This window comes from Giardia intestinalis, chromosome 2, assembly GCF_000002435.2.
Source record: "Giardia intestinalis strain WB C6 chromosome 2, whole genome shotgun sequence".
NCBI classification, from domain to species: domain Eukaryota; phylum Fornicata; order Diplomonadida; family Hexamitidae; genus Giardia; species Giardia duodenalis.
The window spans coordinates 1,338,333-1,358,559 of NC_051857.1; the positions used below are offsets into that span (position 1 = coordinate 1,338,333).

At 51.9% G+C, this 20,227-nt stretch overlaps 4 protein-coding genes and 1 pseudogene across 4 annotated transcripts; 3 read left to right on the plus strand and 2 right to left on the minus strand.

Moving 5' to 3' along the window:
- Positions 1 to 195: 195 nt before the first annotated feature.
- Positions 196 to 4,203, plus strand: GL50803_0096670 (Sodium/potassium-transporting ATPase subunit alpha; the record flags this gene model as incomplete). The annotated part of the gene is made up of 1 exon (XM_001704587.1): positions 196 to 4,203. One exon carries the CDS (start codon positions 196 to 198, stop codon positions 4,201 to 4,203), a length of 4,008 nt encoding a protein of 1,335 aa, XP_001704639.1.
- Positions 4,204 to 4,261: 58 nt separating this feature from the next.
- On the minus strand, positions 4,262 to 5,305 carry GL50803_005474 (uncharacterized protein; the record flags this gene model as incomplete). Its single annotated transcript, XM_038046165.1, has 1 exon — positions 4,262 to 5,305. One exon carries the CDS (start codon positions 5,303 to 5,305, stop codon positions 4,262 to 4,264), a length of 1,044 nt encoding a protein of 347 aa, XP_037901757.1.
- Positions 5,306 to 5,320: 15 nt separating this feature from the next.
- On the plus strand, positions 5,321 to 8,233 carry GL50803_00102071 (uncharacterized protein; the record flags this gene model as incomplete). Its single annotated transcript, XM_038045603.1, has 1 exon — positions 5,321 to 8,233. One exon carries the CDS (start codon positions 5,321 to 5,323, stop codon positions 8,231 to 8,233), a length of 2,913 nt encoding a protein of 970 aa, XP_037901758.1.
- A 4,738-nt stretch (positions 8,234 to 12,971) lies between these two features.
- GL50803_00112048 (pVSP) lies at positions 12,972 to 14,560 on the minus strand (annotated as a pseudogene; the record flags this gene model as incomplete).
- A 318-nt stretch (positions 14,561 to 14,878) lies between these two features.
- GL50803_0050363 (VSP) lies at positions 14,879 to 18,178 on the plus strand (the record flags this gene model as incomplete). Its single annotated transcript, XM_001703855.2, has 1 exon — positions 14,879 to 18,178. The coding sequence occupies one exon, from the start codon at positions 14,879 to 14,881 to the stop codon at positions 18,176 to 18,178; it is 3,300 nt and encodes a 1,099-aa protein (XP_001703907.2).
- Positions 18,179 to 20,227: the final 2,049 nt, after the last annotated feature.

The following is a 20,227-nucleotide window of genomic DNA, read 5'->3' on the forward strand; positions in this document are numbered from 1 at the left end:
TTAATTAAAATACTGAACAGCAGTTTACCCCACCAGCAACCACTTGATGTAAGAGCTACAGAAGCAGGTTACATACTGCGCAAGAGGCTTCCACCAGAAAAAGCGCTAATCTTTCTCAAAGTAATTATCATCTCAACAAGCAATCAAAGCTATTTTGTACGTCTGAAGACGTTATACATTTTAAAAATCTGTGGAATGAGCTCCGGGGCTCAGGATAGCGGGCGCACCCATTCTGGAAGTCCGTACAACTATACAGGCCACAGGGTTAGCCTGACAGGGACTCGTGGAGAGCCATCACTCCCCAATGCTGCGGGGTCGGGAGTTCTCGGAACAGGCAGAAAGGTATCCATTGACCTCGTTACCTACGTGAAACAGCTTGAGCAGAGGGGCACTTTTGAGATGAAGCATCAGGAAGCAACCCTTGAAAGGGCCGGAAACCACGACTTTACTCGTCTCTCTATGGCACAGCGTCGTAGCCTCGTTGGGATCCGTGATCCGGCAGATGCTACAGCGGATGATCCACGGAAGCTAGAAATCAAAAAGGAGACGGAGAAAGCGGTCGATCTCCTCGCTTTTGACTACCATATGAAGACGGTCAAGCAGGTCCAGGCGCGGCTCGGTGTGGACCCCGAAAAGGGGCTTACGCAGGAACAACGTGAGCTTCTTCTCAAGCAGAATGGTCCAAACAAGGTCCCCGAACCAAAGAAGCCCAATGGCTGCGTCCTTTTCCTGAAGACGCAACGCGACTTCTTTGCCATACTGCTCTGGGTGGCGGCGATAGTATCAATAATAAGTTTCCTAATTCAAAAGTATGTTCAGGGTCACGAGGAAATGCATAACATTTATCTAGGAATAGCCCTTATTTTGATCAATATAATGAGCGGGCTTATCACCTACTTCCAAGAAGCCAAAACGACAAGCATCATGAGCTCTTTTGCCAACCTTACGCCAAATAGAGCATGGGTGTTGATAGATGGTAAGGAGGTTGAAGTGGACTCAGAAACGCTGGTCAGGGGCGATGTAGTGATTCTCCGCAACGGGAGCAAGATACCAGCAGATGTCAGGATATTCCAAGCAAACTCTTTGAAGGTTGACATGTCCAGCTTCACGGGAGAAAGCGAGCCTCAGACCCGCAAGACAGAGCCCAGTCCCGAGAACGTGCATCCACTAGAAGCGGCTAACATAGGGTTCTTCACTACCCTTATTCTCAACGGTGAAGGGCGGGGCATTGTTGTTGAGACAGGGGCAAACACTATGATGGGTAAACTGGCTCACTCCATTAACTCACAGAAACAGGAATTGACGCCCATTCAGGTGGAGATAAACCGCTTTGTTAAGCTTATCTCTATAATCGCCATCTGTATTGGAGTGTTGTTCTTCATCTTGAGCTTGTCGCTGGGGATCGAATGGCTGGAATCCTTCTTGTTTGGAGTAGGAATTATCGTGGCCAACGTCCCTGAGGGGCTGTCTTTGACAATCGCTGTCTCCCTAACGTTGGCTGCCAAGCGTATGAAGAATAAGAATATCCTTGTAAAGCAGCTCTCTTCTGTCGAGACATTGGGCTCTTGCTCTGTAATATGTAGCGATAAAACAGGGACAATTACGGCCAACCAGATGAACGTCTCCCATCTTTGGGCGCCGCGTAAGGAGTTCTTTGATACTGAGCCTCAACTGTGTGATTGCAATCCGAACTTTGCTAAGGGTTCTTTTAGTATCAGTAGACCTGAGTACCATCTTTCCAACCAAGACCTGTCCGAAGTTCCCCCACAATGCAGGCCAGGCAGCTCATTCAGCTACACAACTACGCTCTCGTGGAGAATGTATTACATCATTGCCAAACTGTGTTCTCGCTCTAGCTTCATTGACACTCCTGAAAATCAATCTAGCAATCTGTTCCACAAAGCAGTGAAGGGGGATGCCTCAGAGGCAGGTATCCTCCGATTCACGACTGCCACAGCGGAGTATTCGTCGCTTGGAATCTCATTTACACCGGAGGACATCGCGCCCAAAATTGCGGAGTTACCTTTCAACAGCACGAACAAGTTTCAGTCTTCTATACACGCTCTTTCCGAAGATTTTCTTCGTCGAGCCTTTGTATCTAGCAATCATAAAAATCTTTTTGGAGAAGATGTGAGCAAATACTATAGAGACGAGTGTGGACTAGCCAAGGGCGTTCATCTGGCCGTTATGAAGGGGGCTCCTGAGCGCATTATCGAGCGCTGTACCTACTACCTCAATGACGACTTTGAAGGCAGCATCAGCTGTATAGACCCGAATACAGAGCAAGGTATTGCGGAGCGGAACAAGTTCATGATATCGTACTCTGCTGCTTACGAAAGAATCGCAGGATTTGGGGAAAGAGTACTCGGTCTTGCATTTCGGATAATACCAGACGGGAAGCGTAGCACTACGCCAATCGACGGCCTTGAGGGTAAGATATTTTATGATGCAGAGTCAGTAGACTTCCCTGGGATTCATGAAATGGTTTTCGTAGGGCTTATTTCCCTCCACGATCCTCCAAAGGATGGGGTTCTTGCATCGGTGCAGCAGTGTTCTAAAGCACATATCTCTGTGGCAATGGTTACAGGCGACCACTATCTGACAGCGCAAGCCATTGCAGCCCAGGTGAGCATCATCAAGGATGTTGACGACGTCGATATGTATACGACCCCACAATCTTTGAATCTGCAGAAGAATGATCCATTTGTTACACGTTTCAGCTCTGCAGCTGAGCAGTTCCAAAAGCTGGCAGATAACAAAGCCGCTACCAGCAATGGCAATCAGGGTGATGCAGAGATTGACGCAACGGCGAAGAAAACAAAGAAATCCTGGTGTAAGAAAAAGGGTGGATACAAGGAGGATCTCAACAAATTCTCGCGCAACAACCGCGCCCAGTTCTCTCCCTTTCCACCCAGTGACCTCCTCAAGACGTCTGCTGTTATGACAGGAGATGTTTTGATAAACCTTTCACCCTTACATCTTCAGGAGTTTGTAGCCATATACTCTTCAATTGTTTTCGCACGTACAACCCCGGACCAGAAGCTTGCCATTGTTGACGCCTACAAGAACAACGGGAAGGTGGTAGCGGTGTCTGGAGACGGCTCCAACGACGCCCCAGCCCTGAAGTGCGCAGACATCGGAGTAGCCATGGCTAGTGGATCCGATGTTGCTAGAGATGCTGGAAATATTATTCTTCTAGACAATAGCTTCAATAGCATTGTCACGGGAGTCATGGAGGGTCGCCTGATTTTCGAGAACCTCCGCAAGTCTCTAGCCTACACCATTACGTCAGCGGTTCCCCAACTGCTGCCCTTCCTACTCTTTGTCCTCTTCGGCTTCCCTAACGCCATGTCTAGCATAATGATCTTGCTTGTGGACGTCTTCAGCGACATCTGGCCAGCCTTTGCCATGGCCTATGAAGGCGAAGAAACCGATATAATGATAAGGCCTCCGCGTGATCTGAAGAAAGATACTCTTATCGATGGACGTTTGCTTGGTTTCGCCTACGGGCAGATGGGAATTATACAAGCCCTTGCACTCATATGTACGTTTATGTTAACGATCCTCTCTGAGATACGTGCCAGATTTATTTTCCAAGATGATACTAAAGTTGATCTTCTTAACACTACAAAACTGTTTGTTGATATCAAACACAGTGTGTTTCCTGAGCGGCTTGCAGGCTATATTAAGGACTTTCTGAGCAAGAACGGATCCACAATAGCAGACTCTTACAGAGGCTCTATTCCAATTAAAGACGCAAACGACCTAGATGCCATACGCAAAGTTGCTGACGATATATTTTATTACGGCCAAACCGCATCTTTCATCAGTGTTATAGAATCACAATTCTTTGATGCAATTGTGTCTAGGACGCGCCTAAACTCCATATTCAAGCAGAAAATGAACTGGATGATGCTAGGTGGGCTGTTCCTTCAGATAGGTCTTGCTGCTGCATTTGCGTACATCCCCATCTTCCACGTCGCGTTTCTAACTCGCTCCATATCTGGTATGTCCTGGGTATGGACACTTCCGTTCTGTGCCTTCATGTTCTTCTATGATGAAATGCGCAAGCTCGTTCTCCGTCTATGCAATCCAAACCGTATTTTCGATCCATCAAAGCCCAACGAGAGACGTCCCACTGGAAAGAGCGCTAAAGGAATTAATAAGCTTCGTGATAGGACGTGGAGATACTGGTCTTGGTAATGCGTTGTCTGGCTTCATGACTATCCTTCTATTGTTGTAAATTGATTCACGACTTAAGCTACACAATTGTGCTTGACTTTGCGCCACAATTAAGTGAGAAAGACACCTTGATGATGCAATCAGAGTCAGTATTAGCAGAGCCTATCACGTCTCTTGTGTGTATGCAGATGGAACCATACTGCTGGTGCTTTAACTCTATTTGCATGCATAGCTCCTCGAGGTCTTTTTCAGATGGCCGGCTGTTGCTGTGAATGGTTAAAATGACTGCACAGTGCATTCTCTGAAAGGGTCCTTTTAGATCTATTGTGCCCCGGCTAATTGATATTTCACGGAGATCCAGCATCCCAACTGCCAATGAGCCGAAGATTAACGTTCCGTGTTCATTGGAGACGCGTAAGTACGGTATCGTGGCCATATAGCCCTTGTTTTTGATTAGCTTCGCAAGGTATGCGTGACATGGATAGGTCCTAAGGGCCCGGTTAGGGTAATATGATTTAAGCTTATAGTCTGCATGGGATAGCTGAAGGGATCGGCGCATTTGCATGTGCTCTTCTTTAAGTATCTGCGAACACAGCTGGGAACTTTGCATAAGCTGGCTCTGGCTCATGCAATCAGTAACAGTATCTAGCAGCTGTGAAACTTGCATAGTAGTTATGTGCTGGGTTGAACTGTCCATCTGTCGTCTAGAGCTTAGACATTCTGCAGTTGAAACAATCGATGCTATGTCAGGTTGCGAGAGCTGATTGGGTTGTTGAGGCAGTGGAACCATGGAGGGTGACAGAGTTGGTTGATGAGGTGGCAGGATGTGATTTTGCCGTGGTAGCTCGTGCCATGCCGGCACAGATAAGTCTGTCTGCAGCTGAACCTGTCTGCTATCCAATACGTCTAGATCCACTTGCTGCTCCTGATATTCTCCAGATTGCCCCGTATATTTGATAAGAAAAAGTGCGGGGGAGACGCTTGGCTGTTGACATGACTGTTGATGCTGATGCTGCTGTTCGAGAACTACGGGTGCAGGTGTATGTGCGGAACACAGGTGTATGTGCTCAAGCTGTGCTTCTGTAAAGGCACCTGCCAGATTGAAACTGAAGCTGTGAATCATTCGTAAAAAAGATAAATGGAGCAGCTCAGTAATATTCTTTATGAGTACGCCACAAGTCCCAGCGAGCCCATAGCGTCAGTAGGAGAGTATCTAGCCAATCCTATTTCTTCTTCTGTATTAGAGAAAATCTTTTTGAATCTCGACACCTTTGCTGCTGAGTACAGCAACAAGGGGGAAGAGTTACTGGCGCGCGAAATTGTACTCTCGATCTTGCAGCGAGATGACTCATTTCTTAGCACCCCTGCCGGGATTGATAGACTAAGAGATTTATCTGGCAACTTGCTCTGCGAGATGTGCAGCCGGCTTCATCAGTGGGTAACGGAGGAGTCTGCGCTGACGGAAGAAGCACTTACGCTAGCCTCTAACCTCCTTGAGTTGAAGGCTGCAGTGGACACAGAGCTGATAAATATTACTGCAGAAAGGGATTTATTGGTCGCATACACTACTCCATACGTGCTCGTTCAAATATCGTCACGGCTTGAGTTTACAATCGACGTTCTTAACAAGCTGCTAGCTTTACAAGAGAAACGTGAACGTGTTATGGCTCACAGGCGGCGTGACGAGTGCACTGCGGCCATTGAGTTATCAAATATTTATGCAGAGGATCTGGTATCATTTTCTTTATTGATTAAGATTCCTCTTGACGAACTACATAGACATGTACCTCCGCTAGATCAAATGTCACACAATCAGATCCAGAGTAGCTACTTTGCAGAGCTAATCGGGGCTTCAGACAAAGGTATCGATGTGCTAATTAATATCCTCTCTCGGGGGATCGCCTTCATAGAAGTATCTTCTGTGACATCTACCTTTCATAGTTACATCATGACAAAGCTCCAGAATTCGTCTTCATTTGAAGATATCCTCTGGGTATATACCTTTGTGCATCGAGCTGTGCACGAGAAAGCTCTTGAAGTTATCCGTGTTTCCTTTTTTACTGCTGGTAGCAAAGTATTTGAAGAAGTATCCAAGGCAATGGTCAGAGTTAGAGATAAGCAGACTTATGCCACTCTTAGTTGTGCAGACATTTTCAAAGAGCACATAAACAATGCGATTCTTCTTTTTCTGATCCAGCACTATACTAACTTTCTTTTGACACATTGTTTCTCCCTCTCTGAAGATGAAGTAGGTGCCTCTACAACAAGACTATCAATGGCCATCAGTACCTGCATTGATAATCTGACTCTTAGTGCATATATGAAGATGCGCAGCCTTTTTCTGGCTGATCTCTTCGTCAATGCATTTGACACTTATTACGAGCTTCTCGAGAGTATGGAGATGCCATGGATTGTACTGTCCACTTTGAGAGGTAATGGCTTTGATAGCACTAACATCCTTTTGGAGCTATCTCAACAGAGTGGCGGCCCCAATGATATTAGGACACTTGTTGTGCCTATTCTCCTCAAGCATATCAAGAATGACAGTTGCTACGACCAAAAGGTGCTTGCGTTTCGTTCTATCTTTGACCCACAGTGGCACTCCTCCTTTCACAAACGAGGGGAGTACTATATTCATAGATCTAGCGCGACCAGGTCTCTGGTGGATTGCGTAGTTGTACTTGAGTGTGCAGTAGATATTCTTACACATGATAAACTGCAGAAGGCAGCCATGCTTGTAGATGCAGTTCAACAGCTTGCATTTCGAATTCTTCTCTTCCATATCTTCAGAGAGTCTAAGATTCCTTACACAGCAATGCAATGCAGTATCAGGACAAAGTTTCAAACCTATGCCACCAGCATCCACCAGCGCTTGACAGATAGCCTCTTTGTTGACAGTTCTCGGCTAGGGCCTGGCTCAGAGCACATATTGTTAGGCTTGCTACGTGAATACTCATTAACAATCTCTAACATTTTCCAGCACTCCAAGAAGTATACATTATTGACAGATGCAACGGGCATAACGCTTCGAGAAAGCTTGGCAGAAACAGTTGAGGAGCTAAACGCGTACTATCTTCTTCAGAATATAATTCATAGTATATCCGAAAAATTATATCTTGAGACCCAAATGCCTGCAGCTTATGACCGTGACAAGCAACAGCATTCTGAGGACCCCAAGGACTTGTCTGCTACAGAGGAATTACCACCACCCCAGCCAGTGGAAGATGGGCAGATTGCTTGTGATGAGAGTGATATATTTGCATCAGAGTCATGTAACCCCTCTATGCTTACATCAACAAGCCAGCCGCTCGCTGACTCCGCCATGTTATCCATAAGGTCTTTGCAATCTGTTTATGCTGCTATTGAGTCGGTGATACAGAGTATTATAGCAAGCGAATTGAATAGAAACTTCAATCTTGTTGAGATAATGTACACAACTATTAAGAATGCAGCTGGGGAATATCGAAAAGAGGCAAAGGTAGACCGAGCAAGTAAAACAGTATATTCCAGCAAGCTTATTTCAACTCTGAAAAATAATTTCTATAACTTACGATTTGGCGTTTTAGCAACCCAAAGCAGCATCAGTGTCTCTAGTACTGATTCTGTTCTCAGCATAGTTACTCCTCCAACTGGCTCTGTGGGGCGCCCAACTTGTTCCCTTTTTAACTATCAGTTTTATAATGCGTTTGTAATACATGCATGTCAATGCTTCATAGCATCTGCTAGCAGCATTCCAGTGTACACTGCATACGGCAGAACGTGTCTAATGTATGACTATTGCAGCCTTCACAGCTTCCTTAACAGCGTCCTTCCAGATTTTTGCTTACAGAGAGTTGAGATACAGCAACACTTTGAACTCGTGCGCTCTTACATAGATCTCTATTTTGGAAGTACGGATGACATACGCGTCGCTATCTCCACTAATAAGTTTGGAGTTGGTCCATTGTTAGCACTGATCAGAACGGGGCTGGCTTGTCGCCTGACTTCGGCACAGATCGACTCTCTAGTTCTTGAGCTACCTAGCTCATTGCAAGAAAGACAATCTACTTAATTGCCTTTCAAACTTTTAAACTACGTATATCCTATACGTATTTTTCAGATAGCATGACTGATAAGGCTTCTCTTTGTCCCATCTGAGATCGGAGAACCCGACCGTACCACACTTCGCGAAGATGTGTTTGTCTCAAACAGCATCAGGGTCACATATTCACCAGAAGAGGACGGGGGTTTGCCTGATGAAGAAGGCGACGTGTCCTCTGAGGCTCGATACAGACCCCGCTTGCTAGCTGCTACTGTGACAGGCCTATGTGTGCTTGCTGCCGCATTTCTTGGGGGAGCATTCAAGGAGTAGAGAAACCCATATCTTATACTGAGAAAGGCCGAAGAGAGGGTCTCAGATACAGGTGAAAGGATCCTTCCTTCAAAGATACTTTAGTAACACTGGTGTAGACAGAAGCCAAGAAGGCTGAATCTAATTTGGATAGTTATGTCATTGTAACACCACCCAATAGCTTGCTGAGAATTAGGACTTTGCCAGTGGGGTGTGTGGTTGTGCTTGAAGTTGAGCCACACGGAGTTGATGGTTAGACTACAAAGTAGTCGAGTTGAAGCTGTTACAACTCCAGCGTATGGGAAGAATGCAAGTGGGCGAGTTGATCACTCGTTAGCTGTTCTATCCTTGGCCAAACCACTTGGCCGTTCGCGTTCATCCTGTATATAAGATAGTGAATGCGCATGTAACCCTCAAGAAATGCTTTATGGGAGAAGCAGTGTAAGCGTATCGAGGAACAGAAGCACGGAGACTTCTCTTAGCTACATCAAGCAAATGCTAAAGAGGGCTGCTAGTCGGAGAGTGCTTTTGGATCTGCAGTAGGATGGCGAGCAGGCATCTCTCTTGTGGAGCCGTGTGATGCCCGTTATTTGGCATGCAAAGAAGATACCATCAGGCTTAGCCAGAAACAGCCGAACAGCCTTTCATATGGTCTACCGGAGTCATTCAATACACAAAGACGAGGCACTGTCTCATTACCACAGCGGTCTTGACAAACCCAGGCGTGCAAATGCCAACAATGCAAGCGGGACAAGTACCATATCGATAGAGACTTGGATCTCAAAAGCAAACAGAGAGCACCGACCGCTACAGCGTGTGCTTATGCTGTCATGTATCTAACACCAGCAAGTATAATTAGTAACAGGTCACTTGTAGGGAGTCATTGACTGCAGTGTAGCAGTGAGCAAAAGATCTAGCGTCCATTATTTGTGATTCTTAAATGCGCGAACGTTGTTCACAGTTAATAGACTACTCCGAAGGTGCCAGGCACCGAAGAATGTACGGCTAGACGTGGCGGCCACAAATCATGTACAGAAACATCAAACTAAAAAGTAGGCGGTTACGGGCGACTTTCATGGATGCATTCAAGGAATGACTGAGGCATTGTTAGGCCTGCATAATGTATCTATCGCAGGAGAGATACAGGAGCTGATAGACACGTAGCTTACTACAATAAGTCGACAAGCAAAGCGTGGTTCAGGAGGATGCGAACCACTGTTGCATATATTAGGTTGTTGGGTTATGCCCATAAGCATCCTGTGGACCGAGGCCTGCGCTCCTACACTACAGTGCAGCGGGCGGACGAGGCAGAGCCTGAATGGTATCGGAATTCCGGGGCAAGGGCTGAGCCGCGACTGAGAGAGCAGCCTGCAGAGGGTGGAGCATAGCTCTCTGCTAACTCGAGGCGGCACAACCTGGCAATAGGACGGCTAATCCAGCCGTATTGACGTCTGATAGACGCACCGAATACGCACTTCATGACCTCCGAATATCGTATGATGTGTGCTGGACAAGGGCCTCCCGGTGCACTTCGAGGACAGGACTGTTTAGCTAAAGCTAGAAGAGCGGTTGAGTCGTTCCCATCGGCGGCGGATGCTGCCCTGTGGACGCATATTTAAGGCTGCATCCCTTCGACTGAGCAGACAGCCGCTGGGTTACGTGCGAGCGGCCCAGGGTCTCGCCTGCCGCCTGTCCGGGCCAGTCAGCAGCTAGACTCGACATGCAGATGGAAGCCATGATAACGGACGCCGTCACGGAGGTCCGCCGTTTACTACTAGAACGGACGTGTCCGTGGCGGCCACCGTCTCCTAGAACAGCGCCCCCCCGCACAGGGCCGGCTATGTCGCGCCAGCTTGCTCGATAAGGGGCATGGGGGTCCCTTACGACGCCCTTCGGCATCTGCCGTGTCATAGGTACCCATGGCCACGAGCAGCTCAAGGGACGCAGCTATGTGGGCAGGGTAGCGTATTCATGGAGGGGCAGCTGCTTCACCTGTGCATGGCGGCGCCGGCCAGCACGTCTAGCTGCCCCACTGGCGACCACTCCTTCCCTGTGCTTGCCACAATGGGAGAGCACGTGCGCCCGTAGACCGGCAGATGCCGTGCTGGTCCTCTCGAGCAGTAGGCGCATCCTTGCGTGACATTCAGCGTGGACCAGATACCATGACCTGGGCCATCGCTACTGGCAAAGCAAGTGCTGATTGCAGCAGGGACGCCCGCCGCCCTCCAAGATAGACCAGCAACTTGCGTGTGAGGCTAGCGATGGGGCCTGCGCACCAGCTGCTATGAGCCCAGCCTTCCGGGCATCTAGATCACAGCACACTCGTCAAAGATGCACACTCATTTGCATACTCGCTGCTAGCGTTGGACAACTGCGAGGTGTCTGTCTCCGGCCGCGCTTGCCTTAGTGCTGGTCCCTGGTGATACGCCTCAGCCGAGGAGGCTATCCGTACGCGGCAGTTCCCGGAGAGAAGGCAGGGGTGACCGGCGGGCCAGGGAGATAGGACTAGCACTAGCGAGTCCAGCCATCGGCCCGGGTTGCACAAAGGACGCCTGTAGTGCCTCCCCGGCTTCTGAGCATGGAAGGGCTGTGGGGTCTGCAGATGAGACGGACGCTGTCTTTTGATTTTATGTGTTTGTAGCAGCATAGTATTTATCGGGGTCTGCTCTGTCTGAAACCGAGAACATTCGCTTTCTTTCCTTATACAGGCTGGGATCGATTGTAGAGGTGTGCTGTGCAAACCGGTGGCAGTCAGCGTATCTACTATCCAAACGGATACTGCCTGCGTCCTCTTGTGGCAGACCACCACCAGGGCTCCAATCTGCACATCTGTTCTGGCATCTGTCGGCCAATCATCACCTCCTGTCGAAGGATTGCTATACGTCACATATCTTGAGTCGTTCATCGACCAGGTGGTGCCATAAGCTCTTGTCTCCTACTTGTCCACCCGATGCTTACTCTGAGCGCCGTCAATTCACTCACGTCTGCACTACTCATCTGGGTGCCCCCTACTCTTCAAGAGCACATGCCCGCAACCGATGCTCCGTATTACGAGAGGAGCCAGCCGGGCCACTGCGCTGTGCATAGCTCTCATGGGCGTATTGTTATGCGCGCCCAGCCTTTCCACCTGTAAGCTGTCACGCGGTCACATGTGCGCCAGCGCCGCCGAGCTTTCGTGGTCTCGAGGGGCCCCTGATGCATGGAGCGCTTGCGCAAAGTCCTTCCACCACTGACCCAAGCCGACCCCTCGCAAGATCCTCAGCGGAGTTGCATCCGAGATGTGTGCTTGCATTGCTGTCCAGGTGCATGTGCCGGCCCTGGTGCTTCTCACAAGCTTGCGAGCATCAATCTGGCCTCTACCGAACCGTATCAGAAATCAACGTCAAGACGTGATCCCCTCAGTCAGGCTCTGCAGGCTCCCAGAGCTACGCACCAAAGGGCCGTTCTTCTTTGGTTGTGCAGTGTGGGGAGATCCATCGAGCTACCACACCCTTTCTGTGTGGCGTGGTTTACGACGGGGGACGGGATCCCTGTGCTCATTGTCTATCTGCCCAGGGCCAGCCACAGCCCGGGTTGACAATGACAAGCGAACATCGCCCGGCTCCTTGTCAGCAGGTGGGAACTTCCGCCACCCCAGTACCCACAGCAACGGGTGCCGATCACTGGCAGAAGGACAAGACACCCAGGCTCCCGTTCCTTCCACTGATGGTAGCCCACTATGAAGAGCCCTTTGCCGCCTGCACCAACAACCTCAGGCACTGTGGGTCCAAGTACTTCCATAGTGGACAGCGGTAGCACTATGATGATCTGGGGTGACAGGAGTCCTAGTTCACTGGCTCAGGAGACAGCACGCTTTGGGTAGTGCTTCCATCTTGTCCAGATCTGGGAGGGCTGGCTGCCTTCTGAGCCCACCTGGCACCTTGTCAGGTGATGGAGTGTCTTAAAGTATTCATTACAAAAGATCAGAAATAGCGCCATGCATTCCCAATAGATCAGAGCGTCTCACGAGCTACTCTATGCTGATTCACACCTTTCATGGACCCTAGCGACCACTGTAACCTTCTTTCGGGATCTCGCAAGGGACTGTCCTTGAGTGCGATTCCCCCACGACAGCCGGAAGTCGCAGACATAATCCAAAGGGATGAGAGTACTACAGAGGCTGAGAGGAGAGTGCCGATGCACAGGGGTCCGCAGAGACCCGACTCGTACAGGGAAGGCGTGGATGCTGGCTCTCCAGGGATGTAGAGACACCAGGAAAGGAGCCGGCAGTGGGGCTTAGGCGCAGCAAAGGCACCCGATTCGTTCTCTGATTGGCCGCGAGGCAGCAGGCACATGGGGCGGCATCACCGCTTGTTTTTGGATTTTCTGTTTCCCTGCGCGTTGTGCAGGGGTCCGTAGTGGTTTGAGTATCACAGGCTACACATAGTAGATGCGTTTACTACCTAAGTCATATCTAAATCTATGCCTTTCCGCGGCAGAGGAACCACCAGCAGAGGAAGCCGACGAGGCCCCCGACGATGATGACAGCGGCCACGGCGATGCCTGCAATGGCGCCGGTAGAAAGGCCACTCTTGTTCGTGCTTCCGCCGGCACTGTCACCGTTCATGAGGTAGCAGAGGACGGAGCCTTGATTATTAGATGGAGGAGCGCAGCTCATGCAGCCAGTAACTCCCTTGACACTTCCACTGTTGCTGTCACACGAAGTGCATGGTCCAGCTGCTGATCCGACCATATAGTACCCAGCTGCGCATGACGTACACTTATCAGAGCTATCTGCAGTCGAGCATGTCTTGCAGGTCGAATGACACGAGGGGCATGCTCCATTATTGGGCTGAAGACCATTGGCACATGTTTCGCACTCACCCTTGCTATCAGCTAATGTGCATATCTGTTTGCCTGGCTGCTTGGTAGTTTCATAGCAGCCGCCTTCCTTGAGGAAGTAGTTAGCGGCGCATTTGGTACATGCTCCATTATTCATTTCAGTACAGAAAGCTACTCGTGCGTTACTTGTTGTACAGACCCCGTTCAGAGGAGCCTGATTATCCACTGAGCACTGGGAGCAGTAGTCTGTCCCGCCGATCCTTGCCCCACAGACCTTACATCCGTTCTTGTCCGCCGTACACGCATCCCCGCAGGTGCCCCCTTGCATAGGATCACTACTTTTGTATATTAATGCCTTGCCAGCAGGACAAGCACTACACTGATTGTTGGCTGGCCCAACGCACTCAGCGCACTCAGGGCTGCATGCCTTACACTTCCTGTCAGTATCTCCATAGTATCCGCTGATGGCCGTGCAGTCGGATACGCACTGATTTGTTGGAGTGAGGTAGTTCCACCATTGCACTCAGTATAGGCTTCGTTCTCTTTGCCTTCGTTATTGCACGTCTTACAGCCCGGTGTTATGCAGTTGCTAGTCGATTGGCATTCAGTTGAATCAGCGCTAGGCTGGAAGCCTTCACTGTATGTGCAAGCACCACCCTGATTGGACGAGTTGGCAGGGCAACTAGCAACGCACGACTTTTTGTTGAGGCCAAAGATGGTCTTATCAGAATCGGGGCACTCTTTGCATACTGCTCCGTCGCCGTTCTTTTCACAAGTCTTACAATCTTTTGCCCCGCCCGATGTGCAGGTAGTGCAGGTTTTCGCTGCTTCATCTATGTAGTGTGTTGCTGGGCAATCGCCCTGATTAACGCACGTGCCTGTCTCACTGCCATCCTCCTTCTTCAGGTAGAGCGTGGCTCCAGTACACGAGGTGCACTGCGTCTCTGTATTCTCGCATGTCTTACAGCTGGAAGCACATTTGCTGCATTTCTTTCCATTACGTGAGTCCACAAAATACCCATTATTGTAATCGGCCTCCTCGACACACGACGTTACGCCGTCGACTGTCTTGACAATCTTGCCGCCTCCACATGCATTGCACATCGCTGCCTTAGTGTTACTAGGATTAGCTGGCGTATTTGCTATCTGAATGAGTATTGTGTCGTGGTTTCCCGCAGCGGAGAAACCGCCACAGAAGAAGCCGGTGGGATCACCGGTGATAAACATAGCAAAGGTAAGGTTGTACGAGGGTCAGTCCTCTGAATACATTTGTGCAGAGAACCACCGAGGGAATCAGAACAGATACAAGTGGGCTAGAGGCTTTGTTATTGAAACAGGAACCTGCTACGTCAACGATGAAAGCCCGTTCTTGGCTTCAGAGGCAGAGTCATGACAGTAGCTAGCCACTGAATGATGACGCATCCATTAGAGCTTATTGTTCTCAACGTCTGGATCTACAATCAGATTAGTGGCAGTCCATAGTTTTACTATTGCAATTCTTCGAAGAGCAGACGCGAGTCGATAACCGAGTGTAGGTTTCGGCTAATGTTGCTAGGGCTTCTCCTATTTTGTGCAGTAGCACGGGCAAACTGCAAGGCCGGGAACACGCCCTCACAAGACGGGACGACGTGCGAGCCGAATGCAAACGGATGTGCCAAAGCCTTGACCGACGCCGGCTGTGCGACCTGCACCCCGGCGGGTGACGACCAGACGTGCCTCACCTGCAACCCCGGTTCAAACAAGGTCAGGCCGGACAGGAAGGGCTGCATCGCTTCGTGTCCCGCCAACTCGAACGAGGCAGGAGGAATCTGCACGTGCACGGCCGGGAACACGCCCTCACAAGACGGGACGACGTGCGAGCCGAATGCAAACGGATGTGCCAAAGCCTTGACCGACGCCGGCTGTGCGACCTGCACCCCGGCGGGTGACGACCAGACGTGCCTCACCTGCAACCCCGGTTCAAACAAGGTCAGGCCGGACAGGAAGGGCTGCATCGCTTCGTGTCCCGCCAACTCGAACGAGGCAGGAGGAATCTGCACGTGCACGGCCGGGAACACGCCCTCACAAGACGGGACGACGTGCGAGCCGAATGCAAACGGATGTGCCAAAGCCTTGACCGACGCCGGCTGTGCGACCTGCACCCCGGCGGGTGACGACCAGACGTGCCTCACCTGCAACCCCGGTTCAAACAAGGTCAGGCCGGACAGGAAGGGCTGCATCGCTTCGTGTCCCGCCAACTCGAACGAGGCAGGAGGAATCTGCACGTGCACGGCCGGGAACACGCCCTCACAAGACGGGACGACGTGCGAGCCGAATGCAAACGGATGTGCCAAAGCCTTGACCGACGCCGGCTGTGCGACCTGCACCCCGGCGGGTGACGACCAGACGTGCCTCACCTGCAACCCCGGTTCAAACAAGGTCAGGCCGGACAGGAAGGGCTGCATCGCTTCGTGTCCCGCCAACTCGAACGAGGCAGGAGGAATCTGCACGTGCACGGCCGGGAACACGCCCTCACAAGACGGGACGACGTGCGAGCCGAATGCAAACGGATGTGCCAAAGCCTTGACCGACGCCGGCTGTGCGACCTGCACCCCGGCGGGTGACGACCAGACGTGCCTCACCTGCAACCCCGGTTCAAACAAGGTCAGGCCGGACAGGAAGGGCTGCATCGCTTCGTGTCCCGCCAACTCGAACGAGGCAGGAGGAATCTGCACGTGCACGGCCGGGAACACGCCCTCACAAGACGGGACGACGTGCGAGCCGAATGCAAACGGATGTGCCAAAGCCTTGACCGACGCCGGCTGTGCGACCTGCACCCCGGCGGGTGACGACCAGACGTGCCTCACCTGCAACCCCGGTTCAAACAAGGTCAGGCCGGACAGGAAGGGCTGCATCGCTTCGTGTCCCGCCAACTCGAACGAGGCAGGAGGAATCTGCACGTGCACGGCCGGGAACACGCCCTCACAAGACGGGACGACGTGCGAGCCGAATGCAAACGGATGTGCCAAAGCCTTGACCGACGCCGGCTGTGCGACCTGCACCCCGGCGGGTGACGACCAGACGTGCCTCACCTGCAACCCCGGTTCAAACAAGGTCAGGCCGGACAGGAAGGGCTGCATCGCTTCGTGTCCCGCCAACTCGAACGAGGCAGGAGGAATCTGCACGTGCACGGCCGGGAACACGCCCTCACAAGACGGGACGACGTGCGAGCCGAATGCAAACGGATGTGCCAAAGCCTTGACCGACGCCGGCTGTGCGACCTGCACCCCGGCGGGTGACGACCAGACGTGCCTCACCTGCAACCCCGGTTCAAACAAGGTCAGGCCGGACAGGAAGGGCTGCATCGCTTCGTGTCCCGCCAACTCGAACGAGGCAGGAGGAATCTGCACGTGCACGGCCGGGAACACGCCCTCACAAGACGGGACGACGTGCGAGCCGAATGCAAACGGATGTGCCAAAGCCTTGACCGACGCCGGCTGTGCGACCTGCACCCCGGCGGGTGACGACCAGACGTGCCTCACCTGCAACCCCGGTTCAAACAAGGTCAGGCCGGACAGGAAGGGCTGCATCGCTTCGTGTCCCGCCAACTCGAACGAGGCAGGAGGAATCTGCACGTGCACGGCCGGGAACACGCCCTCACAAGACGGGACGACGTGCGAGCCGAATGCAAACGGATGTGCCAAAGCCTTGACCGACGCCGGCTGTGCGACCTGCACCCCGGCGGGTGACGACCAGACGTGCCTCACCTGCAACCCCGGTTCAAACAAGGTCAGGCCGGACAGGAAGGGCTGCATCGCTTCGTGTCCCGCCAACTCGAACGAGGCAGGAGGAATCTGCACGTGCACGGCCGGGAACACGCCCTCACAAGACGGGACGACGTGCGTATCAGAGACGGCCTGCAATACTCCCAACTGCAAGGCATGTGATAACCCGAAGACTGACAGAGAGGTCTGTACTGAATGTAATGATAAAAGTTATCTCACTCCAACAAATCAGTGCGTATCCGACTGCACGGCCATCAGCGGATACTATGGAGATACTGACAGGAAGTGTAAGGCATGCAGCCCTGAGTGCGCTGAGTGCGTTGGGCCAGCCAACAATCAGTGTAGTGCTTGTCCTGCTGGCAAGGCATTAATATACAAAAGTAGTGATCCTATGCAAGGGGGCACCTGCGGGGATGCGTGTACGGCGGACAAGAACGGATGTAAGGTCTGTGGGGCAAGGATCGGCGGGACAGACTACTGCTCCCAGTGCTCAGTGGATAATCAGGCTCCTCTGAACGGGGTCTGTACAACAAGTAACGCACGAGTAGCTTTCTGTACTGAAATGAATAATGGAGCATGTACCAAATGCGCCGCTAACTACTTCCTCAAGGAAGGCGGCTGCTATGAAACTACCAAGCAGCCAGGCAAACAGATATGCACATTAGCTGATAGCAAGGGTGAGTGCGAAACATGTGCCAATGGTCTTCAGCCCAATAATGGAGCATGCCCCTCGTGTCATTCGACCTGCAAGACATGCTCGACTGCAGATAGCTCTGATAAGTGTACGTCATGCGCAGCTGGGTACTATATGGTCGGATCAGCAGCTGGACCATGCACTTCGTGTGACAGCAACAGTGGAAGTGTCAAGGGAGTTGCTGGCTGCATGAGCTGCGCTCCTCCATCTAATAATCAAGGCTCCGTCCTCTGCTACCTCATGAACGGTGACAGTGCCGGCGGAAGCACGAACAAGAGTGGCCTTTCTACCGGCGCCATTGCAGGCATCGCCGTGGCCGCTGTCATCATCGTCGGGGGCCTCGTCGGCTTCCTCTGCTGGTGGTTCCTCTGCCGCGGAAAGGCATAGATTTAGATATGACTTAGGTAGTAAACGCATCTACTATGTGTAGCCTGTGATACTCAAACCACTACGGACCCCTGCACAACGCGCAGGGAAACAGAAAATCCAAAAACAAGCGGTGATGCCGCCCCATGTGCCTGCTGCCTCGCGGCCAATCAGAGAACGAATCGGGTGCCTTTGCTGCGCCTAAGCCCCACTGCCGGCTCCTTTCCTGGTGTCTCTACATCCCTGGAGAGCCAGCATCCACGCCTTCCCTGTACGAGTCGGGTCTCTGCGGACCCCTGTGCATCGGCACTCTCCTCTCAGCCTCTGTAGTACTCTCATCCCTTTGGATTATGTCTGCGACTTCCGGCTGTCGTGGGGGAATCGCACTCAAGGACAGTCCCTTGCGAGATCCCGAAAGAAGGTTACAGTGGTCGCTAGGGTCCATGAAAGGTGTGAATCAGCATAGAGTAGCTCGTGAGACGCTCTGATCTATTGGGAATGCATGGCGCTATTTCTGATCTTTTGTAATGAATACTTTAAGACACTCCATCACCTGACAAGGTGCCAGGTGGGCTCAGAAGGCAGCCAGCCCTCCCAGATCTGGACAAGATGGAAGCACTACCCAAAGCGTGCTGTCTCCTGAGCCAGTGAACTAGGACTCCTGTCACCCCAGATCATCATAGTGCTACCGCTGTCCACTATGGAAGTACTTGGACCCACAGTGCCTGAGGTTGTTGGTGCAGGCGGCAAAGGGCTCTTCATAGTGGGCTACCATCAGTGGAAGGAACGGGAGCCTGGGTGTCTTGTCCTTCTGCCAGTGATCGGCACCCGTTGCTGTGGGTACTGGGGTGGCGGAAGTTCCCACCTGCTGACAAGGAGCCGGGCGATGTTCGCTTGTCATTGTCAACCCGGGCTGTGGCTGGCCCTGGGCAGATAGACAATGAGCACAGGGATCCCGTCCCCCGTCGTAAACCACGCCACACAGAAAGGGTGTGGTAGCTCGATGGATCTCCCCACACTGCACAACCAAAGAAGAACGGCCCTTTGGTGCGTAGCTCTGGGAGCCTGCAGAGCCTGACTGAGGGGATCACGTCTTGACGTTGATTTCTGATACGGTTCGGTAGAGGCCAGATTGATGCTCGCAAGCTTGTGAGAAGCACCAGGGCCGGCACATGCACCTGGACAGCAATGCAAGCACACATCTCGGATGCAACTCCGCTGAGGATCTTGCGAGGGGTCGGCTTGGGTCAGTGGTGGAAGGACTTTGCGCAAGCGCTCCATGCATCAGGGGCCCCTCGAGACCACGAAAGCTCGGCGGCGCTGGCGCACATGTGACCGCGTGACAGCTTACAGGTGGAAAGGCTGGGCGCGCATAACAATACGCCCATGAGAGCTATGCACAGCGCAGTGGCCCGGCTGGCTCCTCTCGTAATACGGAGCATCGGTTGCGGGCATGTGCTCTTGAAGAGTAGGGGGCACCCAGATGAGTAGTGCAGACGTGAGTGAATTGACGGCGCTCAGAGTAAGCATCGGGTGGACAAGTAGGAGACAAGAGCTTATGGCACCACCTGGTCGATGAACGACTCAAGATATGTGACGTATAGCAATCCTTCGACAGGAGGTGATGATTGGCCGACAGATGCCAGAACAGATGTGCAGATTGGAGCCCTGGTGGTGGTCTGCCACAAGAGGACGCAGGCAGTATCCGTTTGGATAGTAGATACGCTGACTGCCACCGGTTTGCACAGCACACCTCTACAATCGATCCCAGCCTGTATAAGGAAAGAAAGCGAATGTTCTCGGTTTCAGACAGAGCAGACCCCGATAAATACTATGCTGCTACAAACACATAAAATCAAAAGACAGCGTCCGTCTCATCTGCAGACCCCACAGCCCTTCCATGCTCAGAAGCCGGGGAGGCACTACAGGCGTCCTTTGTGCAACCCGGGCCGATGGCTGGACTCGCTAGTGCTAGTCCTATCTCCCTGGCCCGCCGGTCACCCCTGCCTTCTCTCCGGGAACTGCCGCGTACGGATAGCCTCCTCGGCTGAGGCGTATCACCAGGGACCA